This window comes from Peromyscus eremicus, chromosome 4 (genome assembly GCF_949786415.1).
Source record: "Peromyscus eremicus chromosome 4, PerEre_H2_v1, whole genome shotgun sequence".
Taxonomy (NCBI): domain Eukaryota; kingdom Metazoa; phylum Chordata; class Mammalia; order Rodentia; family Cricetidae; genus Peromyscus; species Peromyscus eremicus.
In genome coordinates this window covers 37,343,637-37,360,796 of record NC_081419.1, presented here as the reverse complement: position 1 = coordinate 37,360,796, position 17,160 = coordinate 37,343,637, and the positions used below count along the sequence as shown (strand labels likewise).

General features: G+C 42.2%; 1 protein-coding gene across 1 annotated transcript in view; it reads right to left on the bottom strand.

The window, feature by feature from the left end:
• Upp2 (uridine phosphorylase 2) overlaps nucleotides 1-17,160 on the bottom strand; it is a 233,490-nt gene that overhangs the window by 11,437 nt on the left and 204,893 nt on the right. Inside the window, exons 3-6 of the mRNA XM_059258838.1 lie at nucleotides 16,405-16,522; nucleotides 8,069-8,227; nucleotides 5,313-5,427; nucleotides 1,516-1,725 (exon numbers count right to left, since the gene is read on the bottom strand). Of these exons, the coding sequence (XP_059114821.1) occupies nucleotides 1,516-1,725; nucleotides 5,313-5,427; nucleotides 8,069-8,227; nucleotides 16,405-16,522 (602 nt within the window). The remainder of the gene's footprint in view (nucleotides 1-1,515; nucleotides 1,726-5,312; nucleotides 5,428-8,068; nucleotides 8,228-16,404; nucleotides 16,523-17,160) is intronic.

Below are 17,160 nucleotides of genomic sequence, written 5' to 3'. Positions count from 1 at the left end.
GTGGAGAACAGTCTGATGTTACCTACCCCTACCCCTGCCACTGTGTGTACATCCCAACTGTTCCCACCCAGCAGTACCCGGATGGAAGCCAGCTGCCATCCATCACTTGACAGTCCTGCCTAAAGCCTTTTCTCTCCTTTGCTCCTGTTCTCTGTGGCTTCTCTCCCGGCAGGCAGCTCTTCCCTGTCCCTTCTCTTCTCCTTGGTGCTGCCTGCCAACACTTCTAATGGTGTTGTTTAGGCTGAGTCAAACCCACATGGCCCAGAAGCCATGGGTAATGCCAACGCGAGGGTCTGCCTAGGCAAATCGGAGTTGCCTCACTCCACCTGCCATAAGTAGCCCCAGATGAGGGCCAAGGTCCAGGGCTGTCACACACATAGCATTTTGTACTTTTTAATACTACTTTATGTCATGTCAAGAAGCAAAAAAAAAAAATCTGAGTTTTCATATGAGAAGCTCTAGAAATTACAAACGTTGGCAAAATAATTCACATTTGAAACAGTAATTCATGGGCCAATAGAAACACTGACCCCACCTGGCTTCTGCTTATGATCTGTGACTCAAACACATGAGCTAGTGACTCTCTAAATGAAGGGCCTGAGAGTCAATGTCCTAGAACAGTCTCAGTCTGTCCATCTACCACCCTGCCTGGTGTACAAACACCTCAAATACCTTTACTAACCTGAGTAAATGCGGACAGAATACAACCTATCCCCATGCGTGGCTTTTAGATTCTTAAAGTAATACATAAACTTTGATCTAGAGAAAAGTAAAAGAAATTTCTAGTGGAATCTTAAGATTAACTACGATTATTCTATGAACAAAACTACAGTGCAAGATTTGCTGAAAGCCCAGCGTACTATGATAATCAGGGCAATGTAGATTCTTCTGTAATGAGCAGTCTGTCCTTGGAGGTTGTGGTGTCTTGCTTCTCTTTTGCCTTGCCCCTCATCCCTTGGAACAAGAGCTGCTACTTAGTAATGATCTTTAACTGAACTCTAAACTAGGTGTGGAGACCCTTTACTCTTGGCTGTGGGATAAAGGCTCCACTCTGAGAGCGCCACCTCCTTGTAGAATCTGTTTAATTGAACCTTTCTCCTCATTTCCTGGTCTTATTTCTTGCCTGAGATTCAGGTGTAAGGACAGTAGCATAGAACCAGCATATTCTTCTGCCTTAGAGTCAGCAATTTAAGTAAAAGTCACAAGCGGAGAGAAGATGCTGTCGATATCACTATTTTTGTAGTGATTGTATTGTATTTGATTTTAGAATTGTATTTTAGAATTCAAACTGACAGAGGATTAAACCCATCTCGATATAAACTCATCTGCATGTTTCTCAGCTGCTTACTAAGCCCTCATGTTGCTACGCTTTAGGAAGCAAAAAGGCTATTTGCTTCCCCCTTGAAAATCCACACTATTAATTTCCTAGTCTGCAGTTTTAATATAAATTGTGGGTTTGTGTAACAAGCTGCTAGTGTTTTTCTACTGCCTTCGTGGTGTGGAAAGGATTCTCACCTTCATAGAAATCGTAGGTACACATCGTGTGTCCGATGAGGGTCGGGAAGTTGGGGATCTCTTTGCTACAGTTGAGCAAATCAGCAGCCAGTTCCTTGTCAAGTTCAGTGCTTCGGGTCACCACGTTGTCCAAGATGATCTGCTCAAACCGAGGCTTGAAGAAAGAGTCTACAGCCGTATCTGTTATTACAACAGACCCTGGGGCAATCCCTGCAACATGGAATAAAGGGACCCCAGAAGATTGCTCAGAGTTGACTTCTGTGACCCGTAGAATGTAACCTGTTCTGTCAACAGTAATTAATGCTGCTTGTTAATGGCTCCCCTGCTTTCATCTTTGAAAACATTTTTTTTTTCTGAGTGCAATCAAATAACCATTAGGACAGGCATTTTCATTGGCTGTCTGTCCAGATTCGAATTTACAGTGTGGTGGGGTTTAGACTTCAAGACAAACATGACTCTTGGACATGCAAATTAGTGCCAGGCTTCGGGCTCAAATTTGAATAAATTAGGCCAGGAATAAAGTCAACGAGCCTGCCAGCAAGTGGCTTTCAGAAAGTGACGTGACTTCTTGATATTTAATCTTCCTGCAGACTCCTCGATTACTATCATCCCTTGGCAGTTCTCTCCTCTCTTCCTTCAGATTCTCATCACAGATCCTCCTTTTTCTCCCCGACTCTGTGCAAATTAGGTCTCTTGGCTGACCTCCATTGCCTCGAAGTCTGGCTTGCTCAAGGGGCCTGGGCCCGCTGAGATGCCATTTGCTGTCCACTTCTCCTCTCCCTGCCTGGGTACATTCTTGTTCTCCCAACTCTCTTTCATTACACTGATGCCAGTGTTCCTCACCTGTCCTCTGGGGTCACTCCCTTCTGAAAGTCTAAGCCATGGAGGGAGAATCAATGAAATTATAAGCATAAATAAGTAAAAGGGAACAAATACAGGCGACAGTGAATTTCCCGGGGCCTTCCAGGACCCAGCTTTTGATTTGCCCTGATTTCTACTGACAACCTGGGCAAGAAGGTGTGTCTAGATGGTACCCTGGGCAGCCTCTGAACACATCACATTTTTTACAGTCATTTGTTTGTCTCGTTCTCTAATGGAATACCAGCTGTATCTAGTTAAGAACAGTGTTGGTTCATCGCTCTCTCCCCAGGTCTGGTGCTGTACCTCTCTTTCCCAGCATGAGTATTTAGTAGAAATACGATCAGTGAGGACAGGCTTCTGTAAAGATGGCACACAACACAGGCCTGCAAACTCTGGTCCACAGGCCACATGCCACCTGTCTAGGTAAATGAAGCTCTGTTGCACCGTGATCCCACATTTATTTACATACCATCCTTAATATGACGTGGCATTAAGAAGTAGCAACAGGAAGTGCACAGTTTGCAAAGCCTAGTACTTTTATTATCTGGCACTTTACAGAAAATGTTTTAACCACTCTGGATATGGAGTACAGACCCATGCTAGTTCAGTATAAATCCCAATATGCCAAACTAGAGTTAATTACAGAACACTTTAAATTTCCATCTAGAGAATAATAAAGATACCCTGACAAAAGCAGAGAGACCGGGTTTATGAGGTTTACATGTTAGAATCCACCATTGTGAGGAAGTTAAGGCAGGAAGGAGCAGTCTCATCCCCAGTCCAAAGCAGGGGGAAATTGAGTGCACATGCTTGCTGTGCTCAATCCCATTCCCCTACTCTTACACAATTCAGGACCCCTACCTAAGGTCACAACCCACCAATGAAGTTGATCAAGACATTCTCCAAACAGATATACCCCCAGGCCAACGCAAGGGAGACAAAAAAATCCCTCTTTGAGACTCTTCCCAGGGGATGCTAGGTTGTGTCAAGTTGACAGTTGACGCTGAACATCACAGTAGCCTTGAAGATACAGCTCTCATTGGTCAGATGCATTTTAAGTAAGCCAAGCAAGGGACTCTTTACATTGTTTAGAATGTCCTGAGACATTGAAAAGGAAGTTGAAAATGTGTTTCCTCACACTGTCTTAACACGTAGCTGTATTGAAGAAGCATTTATAGCATTTTTGACCAAAAATACTTTTCAATGGTGTATCTTTCCCTTATCAAAGTATTTCTCAGTTAAGGAATTATTGTGTCAGCAAAAGAATAAGTAATATCTGCATTTTCCATCCTCAAATACAGTGTTGCTTCAAATAAAGCAGATGAACCTTAGTTAGAGCATTAGTAATGAAGATGGAACTCTGAAATGAAGCTGTTTGCATCTGTACAATGGTTTAACTTGGCTCTGTTTCCAGGCCTCCATCACGCTGTTGGTACCATCTTGTTGTAGTCTGTACCAAGTTATCATGAAACATGAGACCATGATCATGATTTGGATGGTCACTGGAGTGACTTGCTGGAGACTCATTCATGTCAAGTGGCAGTTGCAGCAGTTAGGAGGACAGAATGTGTAGCTGTGAGCTCAGAAGGCAAATCGCTGTATCCCACAAACCAAGAATTACAAGCAGCCTTAATAATGGTATCCATGTCTTTGCCAGGCATGCTGTTCCCTAAAACTGATTATTTGGGATGCTGTTGAATAAACCACTGTCTAGAAGGATGTCTAATCAACACTGATTGCTTATATTCTCCATTTCCATTCTCAAGAGCACCATAAATGGTTTTTTTTTTTTTTTTTGTCCACATATGAGGGGCCTCGGCTGACTTTGTTCTGAGATTATAGCTCTGGAAGGGCTGTGGTCCTTTTTTACTTGCTTGATCTTAGTGAGAGGCATCTGTGAAGCATGCCACTTCTCTAGTCCTTTGAGGATTTTTGAGATCTCCTCTTGCTCCAAAATGCTTACTGGAGCAATGCTAAGGGGTTTGTCTTTTAAAAGCTCCCTCCCTATTATGTAACCATGCAGTCCTGACACTCTGTCAACCAAACCTTTCCACTTAGAATGGTGTGTCTGCATTTGCATGTCCTGACATGGTAAAATGACATCCTGACAAGATCTGCTTCTTAAGGAATGACAGAAGTGAGGCAGGGAGGCTCTTGGATGAACTTAAGTAGCCACAGACCTTCCCTAAAAGCCCACGTGGTCCTTTTTGCTATGCAGTTGAGTAAAAGACACAACCAAGAAAGGAGCAGTAGCCACTAAGAAGAGCCAAAAGTGACATTTTCCTAGTTGCTATAAGGCCTGACACTTGGTTGATGAAACAGGTGAATTCTTGTCATTTTCTTTACCTGAATACCCTTATTCCTGTCACATAAATTCCTCAAGCTCAAAACCTGCTCTTAGCATGTGCTAACAAGTTTTTGTCAACTTGACTCAAACTGAAGTCACCTGGGAAGAGGGAACCTCAGCTGAGGAACGGCTTCCATAAGAATGGCCTAGCAGCATCCCGCCATGGCCTCTGCTTCAGGTCCTGCCTCCAGGTTCCTGCCTGGAGTTCTTGTCTTGGCTTTCCTCAATGATGGACTGTGAGCTGTAAGCCTTATAAGCCCTGTCCTCTGAATGTTGATTGTGGTCAAAGTCTTTTATCACAGCAATAAAGAAACAAACTTCTAGAACATACCATAAAACCATACTTTCTAATAATTCTACTCTTGTTTATATGAACAAAAGTAGAATTATACATACACATGAGAGAGAGAGGGAGGGAGAGAGAGAAGGGGAGGAGGAGGAGGAGGAGTTAAATCCTCAAGTCCAGCCTCCCAGTACTTTGCAGCCCATCTGGATTTCTGTTGGGCTCTAAATATGTCGGTGTGCTTTGCATTAACACAGGGACGCATGAAGAATCTCAGATTTAATGGTAGAAAACAATCCATCTCACCAATTCCCCCTGACGTTCCGATTCTGATGATGGTAACGTCACAGCAGTGTGCATGGTGCAGTAACTTGATGAGTTCATGGAGCATGATAGAAATGGAGGGGATGCCCATCCCATGCTGTTGAGGGAGGGGAGAGTCATTATACATCTCACACATGCATAAGTGAACAGGACGCATTTTTTTTTCTGCTTTACAAGTTAACAGCTCTTGTATAAATTTACATAATCATTAAGACTGTGCCAATGCTTGGGAAAACATAAGTCATCTCTAAGTGATGCCTACATGGCATGCTGATGGATATGTCCATCTGTGAGGACTAGAGAGAGGCATCTACTGCCAGTTAAGCCGAGCCCCTCACTGTCAAGAGCAGAGGGGAGGTGGCGGAGAGCACAGGTGTGCTGGGCGGTGTCAGCTCTCATCTCCCTGTGAGGTTCTTTCCAGTGAACTTATGTGAAGAGGGTGCCTCCCCCATAAACAACTGTCATGAAGCTGAGGAAACAGTTTTGGCGGCCATTCCACCCATCTTACTTCACCCTAGTGAGGGAAAGAGAGACGAACTTCGTTGTTCAAATGTAGCCTCGCTCGTTTGCTGTTAATTCCACGTGAGTTCAGAAGGACTCTAAGGGAGAATGCGGCTTCAATTCCCACTCAGGAGTTTGAAGCTTATGCTGAACACGTGAATAGGTTTAAATTGCTGTAGATCCTGACTACAGCCTGGTTTAATTCATTATTTATATCAAAACAATCACAGTCACCAGACTAGGGGTCAATCAACACAGGCTAGAGGATTTAGCCATTTCTGGTGGTTCCGTTATGTCTAACAAATCTTCAGAAAGATTTCCATGCTGTAGCTTGTAGAAACTGGCGCTGAGTTTTAGTAGTGGCTACCTTACTTCTAACATGATGGCGGGGTATTGATCCATGACCATAGAGACTTTGGAAGACCACTGGAGCTGTGATCATGATGTTCTCAACCTGTGCTCCCTCTCCTTCCTATTAGCAAGAATATTAAACTGTGGAAACTGAGGGCCTCTGGGGTCACCATTTCTTCTCCATTCAATATGCCCTGATTTCTGAAAGCTTGTGAGCCTCCTGGATCCAGGAATCAAGTCTGTATTGATTTGTGTGCTCAAGATTAACAAGTTTGGGGCCTTGGCGCTGGCTCTGCAATGATTTAATAAACTAACATTTGCTTCAACTGGAAATTAGAGGCTGAGCTATTATTTCATCTATTAGGTTCCTTGTAAGGCAGCCATTTGTTAACTTTAGAATCAGTATTTATTTTTCACTGTGATGATAACATTATAAATAGAATCTTGCTCTTTGTCTCTCTCTCCTCTGTCTCCCCCAGTAGCCACAGGAGATTTGCGGAGAGGTCTCTGTTGGGAACCCCATGCCTACCGAGTATTCTAAGTAGCTAGCCTTGACCATTTGGGCCGTGTTCCCTGATAGGACACCAGGTTATCTCTGGCTTTGCCTTATGATGAAGCTTTTTCTGATCATTTAGAGTAGTTTCACTTTTTGGATAAATTTTATTTTTTTTTCTTTTTCCATTTACTGTACAAAATAGAACAAATAATTATAGTTCAAAGGATTTTAACTGAAAAATTAACAAAACAACATCAGAGAATATTTACCTTCTTTTTTTGTTTTTGTTTTTGTTTTTTTGTTTTTCAAGACAGGGTTTTTCTGTGTAGCTTTGCACCTTTCCTGAATCTCGCTCTGTAGACCAGGCTGGCCTTGAACTCACAAAGATCCACCTGCCTCTGCCTCCCGAGTGCTGGGATTAAAGGTGTGTGCCACCACCGCCTGGCCTATTTAGCTTCTTCTAAGGCAGATAGTCTATAATTTTTTTACTGAATTAACAAATTAATAAATTAATAGATTCTGCCATTAGAAACCAAAGAAGGTCTCAGTCACTCTTGGCCTAGAGGGAAGATCAACTTCACCACCACAATGGTATTATATGTTTTCTTTTGTTACCCAATGTTCCCAGCTCTCATTACATTCCATCACTGAGTAATATGAGGGATCAATGAATCATGACTGCTCCCCAATATAAAGGGCATTTACAACTGAAGTCTTCAGAATTGTCACATCTATGCAGGGCTTACTCACTGTCCCCAGCGTATGCCCCTTAAGAGGACTACCATATCCAAACACATGACAGACTCAGAGTCTGTGTGTGGAGGACTACCTCAAGCAGAGTGAGTGGCTGTGTACAGACACCCTTCTAAATGTTTGCCACTGATGGGAACTGCTCTGAGAATCATTCTGCTTTCAATTTGTCTTTAGACAGACTGTGTCCAGAACAGCTATCTGAAAAGCGAGGAGAGCATGTCACAAGAGCTCCGTGGAAACGTACTTGCAGCTTTTTAGCAAGTTTACTCATGACAAATTCTAACGATACTGAGAATTGGCCTCTATGAAAAGCTCAATTTTCCTAAAGCTGGGTAAAGGACAGAAGAAAGAAAGTGGCTGGGAAAAGAAGCATGTTAATCAATCAAGAATAGAAAGATGGGTGAGCCTTGAAGACCTTTGTCCTTGCCTCAAATAGTTAAGTAGCAAGTGTAAAGGCAGGGGGTGACCCTGCATGTTTGGTCTTGCCCTGAAACCTTTTCCGGTTGGGTCGACCTCTTCACTTGCATTCCTTGTGTAAGAAAGCAAGGCAGAGGTGGGGGGAGAACTATGTTGGGATGGTCCCAGTTTGGGGTCCAGCCTGCAAAGGCTGGTCGTCCTGCAGCTTTCCCATACTTACACTGATGGAGAGCACAGGGCCTGTTTTGAACATGCAATATCTGTCTGTCCCTGCACAGATGTCTTCAATGTCTTCTCTGTCCCCCTCCAACTGGAGTTCCTTGTGCATAAACTGTGCAAATGCTTTCATTCTGTTGGGGCTCCCACCAACGCAGACAAACTGTCAAGGAGGAGAAACAGGTGCCCACCATTATCACTATGATAAGAGCAAGGATCAGCATTCTGTTCTAAAGCTTTTATTTTGTTGTACAGTTAGTTTACTTCTGAGCATGTGTAGACATCCTGGATTGTGTTCAAATTTGGCTCATTCACATCATTAACCTGAAAGAAGGTAGCTAAGTCCAATGAGTTTTGTACTAACCTAGTGAAGAAAACCATAAGTGTTGACACTGTTCAAGGAGGTCTTTCCTGGTGGCTGGAATCTTCATCGATATAATCACCCTTGTGGTGGGCACTCACACTACAGATGTTTAGTGCCAAGTACTGAGGATGTGGAACGTAAGTGAGGGGAAAGCAAAAGGACAGCTCCCAGTTTCACTGTGTGTTCTGATTGTCCACCCTGACCATAAGCTTTTACTTGAAATGTACTGTGATCACTTCAAGCTTGACAGGACTCATCTCAAGACTTTTCTGCTCTTGACTGAGAAAAACTCGCCAGGGGCAGGGCTTGTTATTGTAAGTTCAGAACTTGACTGTGGTATTTCAACCACCCCACTAATTTGTTTTGTGTTTATCTTATTATCTGATTTTAGGGTAGATGTTGCAATCAAAGGTTGTCATATCTAATAAAATATGGCATTCTTTGGCAGTTAGGCAAGGTAATACATGCCTACAACCAGTGTTCTGAGGGTTAGAGAATTAGGAGTTTGAGAACAGTCTTGACTGCATAGTACATTTGGACTGGACTACATAGTAAGACTCTGTCTCAAAAGAAAATTATAATTGCTCATGTCACAACATGTTGGAGATATATCAACCCCAAGGATAGGAGAATATGCTAGAGAGAGGGGAGAGAGTGGCCTGTTGCTGGCCTACATGAGTAGGCAACCAAGTGAGCACCAGGCAGGTATCAGAAACAGAGGATGAGTGAGTGTTTGAAGCCAGGACGAAGCAGAGCACACAGAAGGTGGTCAGGCATACAGCTGCTCAGAAATAAAAGCCACACGGTGTGGTCCAAGTGTGGTGGGATGTAGTGTAAGAGATATGGTGTGTGTTGTGGTGTATACAGTGTGGAGTATGTGGTGTGGTATATATATGGTGTGGTATAAGAGGTATGGTATGTAGTATGCTGTAAGAAGTATGGTGTGTGTGGTATGGTGTATGTACTATGGTTAAGAGGTGTGGTGTATGTGGTGTGGTGTATGTGATATGGTTAAGAGGTGTGGTGTATGTGGTGTGGTGTATGTGATATGGTTAAGAGGTGTGGTGTATGTGGTGTGGTGTATGTGATATGGTTAAGAGGTGTGGTGTATGTGGTGTGGTGTATGTAGTATGGTTAAGAGGTGTGGTGTGTGTGGTGTGGTGTATGTGGTGTAGTATAAGAGGTGTGGTGTATGTGGTATGGCGTATGTAGTATGGTGTAAGAAGTGTAGTGTGTGTGCTGTGGTGTATGTAGTATGGTTACGAGGTATGGTGTATGTGGTGTGGTGTATGTGGTGTGGTATAAGAGGTGTGGTGTATGTGGTGTGGTGTATGTGGTGTGGTATAAGAGGTGTGGCATATGTGATGTGGTGTATGTGATGTGGTATAAGAGGTGTGGTATATGCGGTGTGGCATATACAGTATGGTTTATGGAGTGAAGCCCAGAAAGCAAATGCCAAGGAATGCTGGAGAGCCACAAGGTGGATGTAGTAGGCAAACTTGGCTCGTCGTTGATTAAGTAACTTGCTCAGTGAGACATGAAACCATTGTATTCCTCAGGCCATCATCTTCGGTGCTCTCAGGTTTAATCAGGATGAAGTGGGATTGAATATTAAAAAGGAGCATGCATGGATGCAGGCACCTTCTCAGTGATCACAAATGTGAATTTCTGCTTTTAATATCAGGCGACACTGCCCCGACCTGCCTTTTCAGATCACAGCTCCCTACTGCAGAATTCAGTAAAAATGAAGTTGACTAAGTTTTCTGGGAGGGAAAAGACATTTAGTGGTGCCTGACTGATGTGGGCAGCATCGGGCGGAGGATCCAAGGAAGGCTAGCAAGGACCTTCACAGGACATCTGAAGAATTCCTGAGGCTGTAGAGTGGGCATCCTTAGCTCACGAGATCAACAGAAGTATTGGGTGGTCTGACTGCATGATGCCTCCTGTTTTCACTTAACAGTAATTCCTGGGCAGCATAATCACTCTCAATCACAGGACATAATTACTCATTTTGTCTGGGTACTCTGTGTGTCATTTTCTTTTCTGGGATGTCCTGGGAGTTTTTCCGAACAGGGCATGGGAGTCAGCCACCAAGGATATGGACAAGAGAGCAAGGCAGACCATTGTTTAAAGTGAGCTTTGATTACTATTGATTATTTATGGACTTTCCTCCTTTCTTGTTATAAGTAGTTAAGCACTTTCTTGCTATGAGTAAGTCAAACTCTAAGTACAAGGAGGTCCCTTTTTTATATACAAAATACAGTAGTTTGAAAATAACTTCACTGTGTGGTGCCAGTACATCTAAATTACAACAATTCGGACTGACCATAAAACCAAAACAGATGTTAGAATAGTTTGCGTTTTGTGTTCTCCTTTGAACTGTAGATGTTGCAGTAATCAACAGGAACTTCTACATATTTCTGAAGACATAAAGATGACAGGTGTGGACAGGAGCAGTTTGGTTCCTGACGCTTACTCCTAAGTCAGACTCACTGAGCATCAGCTGCAGATACAATGACCAGTTTGGCTGCTTTAATAAGAAGTAACATCCTGCTGAAGACCACTGCCCAGCCTCGGCCTCCAGTGTCACTGATTGTGACTTATGTTCCAAACAAAATGATCTTCATCCAGGATTTATCAAAGAAGGTAGAAATACATTGGGTAGGAATAAGAAGCATTATAAAAGTATGTTCAGGACTTTGCCTAATGATTTCCAGAACAAACTCACTTTCCAACGTCCTCATAGCTTAAAAGATTTCGCTATGTTACATTAATGTAGAGCATAAATGCAGTTTATGACTTTTGTGTATTAAAAAGGACTGTAAACATTTTGAATGCATATTGTGAACTCTTACGAAGCAATGGTTTTCTATGTTACTTAAAATTCTGAAGACATCATGCATTTCAAAAGTATGCCCCAGAGCTTCCTGAGCTGGGGCTGATCTGAATGGCCCCTATCTGAAGATGAGCGTTCATAGTCCCAGAAGGCACCATGCAAACTTTTGAAGGAGGGGGGTGACCAACAATCCTACCTAGCTGTGATGCCTGTGAACCACATCAGTGACCAGCATGGCATGGTATTAAGGGTGCAGTAGTGGTACACATGCCTTGGCAGTTACCAACAGCTCTCTGATTGGACTTAAGGCCCACTGAACAAGAGTGAAAACATTTGTGCTACTGGAAACCCAGCTAACTACTCAGAGCTCGGAAAGTCATAGTTATTGGAGGAGAATCTACAACCACTAATTTACTAAACTAGCAAAATCCCTAACAACAATCTGCAAACATTTGTCCTTATAGCCACCGATAAATGTAGTCTTTACCCATCATCAAGAAAACTTCTCTTTGCAATAGATGGAGAACACTACAGAGAACCACAACCAGTCAAAAGGCAGAGTTGTGGAACCAAGTTCCAGTGGATACATCTACAAAGCATTCCTGCACCTAAGGCTCAGGGAACATTGTAGAGTAGATGGTGGAAAGATCGCAAGAGCCAGAGGACCAGGGAGTTTGTTGGGAGACTGTATCTCCCAGTAACATCAAAAGCTGCACTCATAAAGTCTCACTGACATGGCCACCCAAATGCGAGGTGAGCAAGAACAACACCAATGGGCATGTAAAATGGATGGAGAAAAGCCCATGGGGCCTCAGTCGTACACAAACAATAGGCAACCAAAGAAAGCTGGGAGCAGGAGAGGTGTTTTTCCTCAGAGAAGAGCACCAGATGGTTGCCAGTACAAATAATCAGTCCTAAAAATACATATACAACCAACATTATATGAACCGAACCAGATAATATTAGGAATGTATATGTCTCTACATATACACATATGCATGCAATATCAACTAATGAAAAACTGAGGCAATGAATTTGAAGGAGAGTAGAGAGGGCATATGGGAGGATTTGGAGAGAGGAAAAGAAAGGGAGAAATGTAATCACATTATAATCTCAAAACTAAAAATAAGTGTAAAATGTTTGGATGAATTAGAGGGTGCCAGCTAGTGATTTTATAAAAGCTATCTGTAAAGACATGATAAAATATCTATTTGGATATTGAATTTGAAAAACATCTTTCTAGCACCTCTACCACATTTTTCAATTGTTTCCATTTCCAGTGAGTATGGCAGAGATGGACAAGATACATGCCAAGACTCTTTCCTCTTCTTTCTGGGTTCACAGTTCATGTTGACTTCCCAGGCTCTTTTCCAGGTGGACAAGGCCATATGCCTGAGTTCCAGCCACTAGAATGTGAGCAAAAGGGAAGTATCCCACTTCCGGCCTAGAGCACAGATGTACCCCACCCCCATCCCACAAGGAGGATACTTAGCTTCTACCATCTGCTAGATGGAGGTCCACACCCAGGGACTGGGCCTCCAGACCTCCACTCCACCTGGCCAGCCATCAGCCAGATGCACCTGCTTGATGCTTGTTATGAATTAAAGGCCAATTTACATTGTATTAGGCCACTGAGAATATGTAGTACCATGTAGGAAAATCCTTCAAAATATAAGAAAGATCTGAAGGAATATGGGGGACTGTCAGAGTCATTCAAATTTGTTTTTTCTGTCCTTTTGTTTGTTTGTTTAAGACAGGATCCGTGTAATCCAGGTTGGTTTTGAACTCACTATGAAAGCAAGGTTGACCTGAACTCTTGACCCACATGCTTACATCTCCCATGTGCTTTGGTTGAAGGCATGCACCACCATACCCAGTTCATTCAGATTTAAATACTATACCCTACCATCTTCTTTCCCATTGAAGTTACTATTGATAATAATTATCACCATCTTTTGTGAATTTTTAGGTATTGGTGGATTATGTCCCTGCTTTGTAGTCAAAATTGCTGACTTGAGACTTAAGGGAGTCAAGAAATCAAACCTACAATGTTCTCACTCTGAGATAAGGGAGCGCTAGATGAAGGTACATTTCTGAGGAGAGAATCTATAACAAGATAGCTGGTTTTATCTTCTGCTCCCAACATTCTGGTTTGGTTATGATTATGATTCTGTTCTGATCCTAAATCTAAACACATTTTTGCCTCCTATCCTTCAAAATGGGGCTATGCTTGGGGTTGCTCTCTAAAGAGACAAAACCATTTGAAATGGAGCATGTCTGTGATCCAGCTGACTATACTGGTGGGGGGAAGCAGCTAAGTGGTTCTGAGAAGCAGAGTGTGGAGAAAGTGCTGATTGAAACCCAGCCAGGTAGAGAAGTGGGAATATAAAGGCCCAATTTTGAGACCAACAGAGATGAGACCATATGCACTCACATGTTTGCACACATAACATGTATGATTCTCATCTCTAAAACAAAGTCATCAATCCCATGATTTACCAATAATGAGGAGAGTAACAAATGTAGTATATATAGCAAGAACCAGAAACTTGTTTCATCAGGGGAACCTGGGTTTACCCTCAGCTTGTTCAACTCACTGGCTGTGTTGTGCCTTCCACAGATAGATAAATATAACAGGTGTGTTTTTTGTTGTTGTTTGTTTTTGTTTTGTTTTGTTTTTCCCCAGAGACAGGGTTTCTCTGTGTGACAGCCCTGGCTGTCCTGGAACTCACTCTTTAGATCAGGCTGGCCTCAAACTCACAGAGACAACAGGTGTGTTTTAGCACCACATATACATTGAGTTCTAGTGTACTCCTCTGTATGGGGAAGGTAATATCTAGTTTCTAATGTAACCAAAGCCAGACTTTAACTCCTGACCCTTCTGCCTACACATCCCATGTGCTTCGATTACAGGTACATAGGTAGAAGAAAGGAAGGAAGAGTCTCCATGGTGGGGACTGGGTAGGATCATATACAAAGAAGGCAGTCCATGAATACTAGGGGAGAGACAGACACTTAGACACACACACACACACACACACACACACACACACACACACACACACACAAATATAATAGGCTATTCTGTATCAAAACATCTCCTATCTTTTTAATGTATTAAATACAGTGTACCTTCATTGGTTGATTATGGCAATCCTCCTATTCCAAACAATCATTCTTAAATAAAGGTCTTGGGAAAAAAATCACTGTGAGGCATAAACCTCACACCTAACATTGTAATCCATGTACAATCCAGTTAATGAGTACCAAAGTTGACTTGATCAAAGATTCCTGGAGCCTCAATATCACACTCGGTAGAAGCGACAGAGGTTGCATTAAAAAGATGAAGCAGCAAAAGGAGGTAGGCTGCGCCAAGGCAGGGAGCTGTAGTCTGGAGAGGAATGGGGACACAGGCTGAGCTGCTGCCTGGAAACCCACCCACACTCACATGCTCCGTTATAGATGGAGGGAGGAAGCCGCTGAGCACACACTGACAATGGATGTCAGAGACGTCCTCCCTCCCTCCCTCCCTCCCTCCCTCCCTCCCTCCCTCCCTCCCTCCCTCCCTCCATCTCTCCCTCCCTCCCTCCCTCCATCTCTCCCTCCCTCCCTCCCTCCCTCCCTCTCTCCCTCCCTCCCTTCCTTCCTTTCCTTCTTCCACCTTCCTTTCTTCTTCTACCTACACTCACCCTCTTTATCCTCTTTTTTCACATCCCTCCCCATTTAATTTTTGGGAATTCTGATTTCCTGTAACTCAGAATCCACCTGGTCCAATGAATAAAATCCCTGGGAACTTGCAGAAGAATTTGGTCTAAGCACCAGCACCTCCACTCAGGAGTAACTTTAACTTCCTCTGATTTCTGTGAGTTCATTCCCATTGACCGTATCTGTGAATCATTGTAAACTAATGTACCTACATGTGAAAAATCCTTACAAGATATAATATCCACTTGACTCCTGTTTCTAATCGGAAACATTTACTACAGAAGTTAGGAATGGTTTATATAATTTATGATACATCTCTTGAACCCACGAACAGTAGATTTCAAACAAAATGGAATAATATGGAAAATATTATTTTATATTTTATTAATTATTTTATTATAATAATATGGAAAATAGCAATAATATAATGTTAAACGAGAGGATACAGGATGGCAAAGACAGAGTCTCATTTATCTCAGGCTGGTCCTGAACTTACTAAGTAACCAAAGATGATCTTGAGTGTGAACGTCTGATCCTCCTGCCTGAACCTCCTAAATTCTGGGAATACAGGCTTTCACCACTACACCAGTCTACACCCTCAGTCTCATTATAAACATTTTAATATTTTTTAATTAAAAAGGAATGGAAGAGGCAATGTGAAGTTAATATGCTCAAAACACATTATGTGTTTGTAAGAAAGTGTCCTTATGTAACCTAGTACCTTGTGTAATAAAGATATGCCAATAGAAAAAGTGAAGGAATGAATAAGTGAAATTAAAGAAAAGAAAGAGGCCAGATGGTGTCCTGGTCTAGGAAGTAGGACTATAAGTTATATTTTTAAAAGCAGAATGTTCTTTTCTATGCCTTCCTAATTTTAAATAAGGAGCAAGAGTTGCTTTTGCAATTTATTTATAAGATAAAATAAGTAACACAGTAATATGATTCTCCCATTATTATTCTATAAACAACTTTCTCATGAAATATTGCTTATAAGATAAGAAAAATCTTAATGATACAAAATATGGACAATGGTCATTTTTTGAGAAGAGAATAATAGAGCATTGTTAGTCTTGAATTCTGATATGATTTTAAGATGAGAATTAGTGAGGTTCAGCAATAAATGTAGATGTTAAGTTATGAACTGAATCTGTTAAGACATGATGAATTCTGAATATCCAACAGCATCGTCAATAAAATTATATTTATCTCTAGGGACCAGAGCGGCCAAGTAATCATGTTGGCACTGGATTTGGTTTGGAAACCTTTACATCTGGTGAGGGTGAAAATGGTTGTTCTAAATTAGGGTGACTTCCTATGCTCTCGGGACCTCTGACTTGTCTCTAATCAAGGCTGTGAAGTTTACTAAGGAGAAGATAAGAAAGAAAAAATGGCAAAGGAAATACAGTCATTTTCCTGACATTCAAAATATTTTTACCTTTACATCCCCAAACATTGCTGGAAGGTTGTGTGTTTTGGTTCCTAAATCCAAGTGATAGAGAATGTCTTCATCCATAGCATCCAGGTAAGGATTCTTAACATATACAGACCGTTTTCTAGGGAAAAAACACATATACACACAAAGAAGATGTCAGCACCCCTGAGATGGGCTAGCAGGCTACATCTGTGATCACCACTAACACAACTACTGCACACAAACCTCTCATAATTAAATCCGGCTAATAATCGTTTTACAATTACTGTGTACCACACTTAGAACTAAGCATGAAAACTATCCCATGCCAGGAAACTGATGAAATAAATACATTAACTCATGTAATATCATAACCGTGTTGTGGAATAATCTTTTTGTACACTGTAAAGATTTGTCACTCTGGTTGGTTTAATAAAAAGCTGAAAGGCCAGGCAGGATTTAGTAAAAAGCTAGGCAGGGTTTTCAGGCACACAGGATGCTGGGAAAAAGAAGAAGAAGGAGGAGGAGGAGGAGGAGGAGGAGGAGGAGGAGGAGGAGGAGGAGGAGGAGAGTCGCCAGCCAGAAGGAGAGGGAGCAAGACATGCAGGAGGAGAGGTAAATGGCCCGAATCACAGGGCAACAGCTAGATGAATAGAAATGGGTTAATTTAGCCACCGAAATAGCTCAGTTGGGAGAGCGTTAGACTGAAGAAATGGGTTAATTTAAGTTGTAAGAGCTAGTTAGAAATAAGCCTAAGCTATCAGCTGAGCTTTCATAATT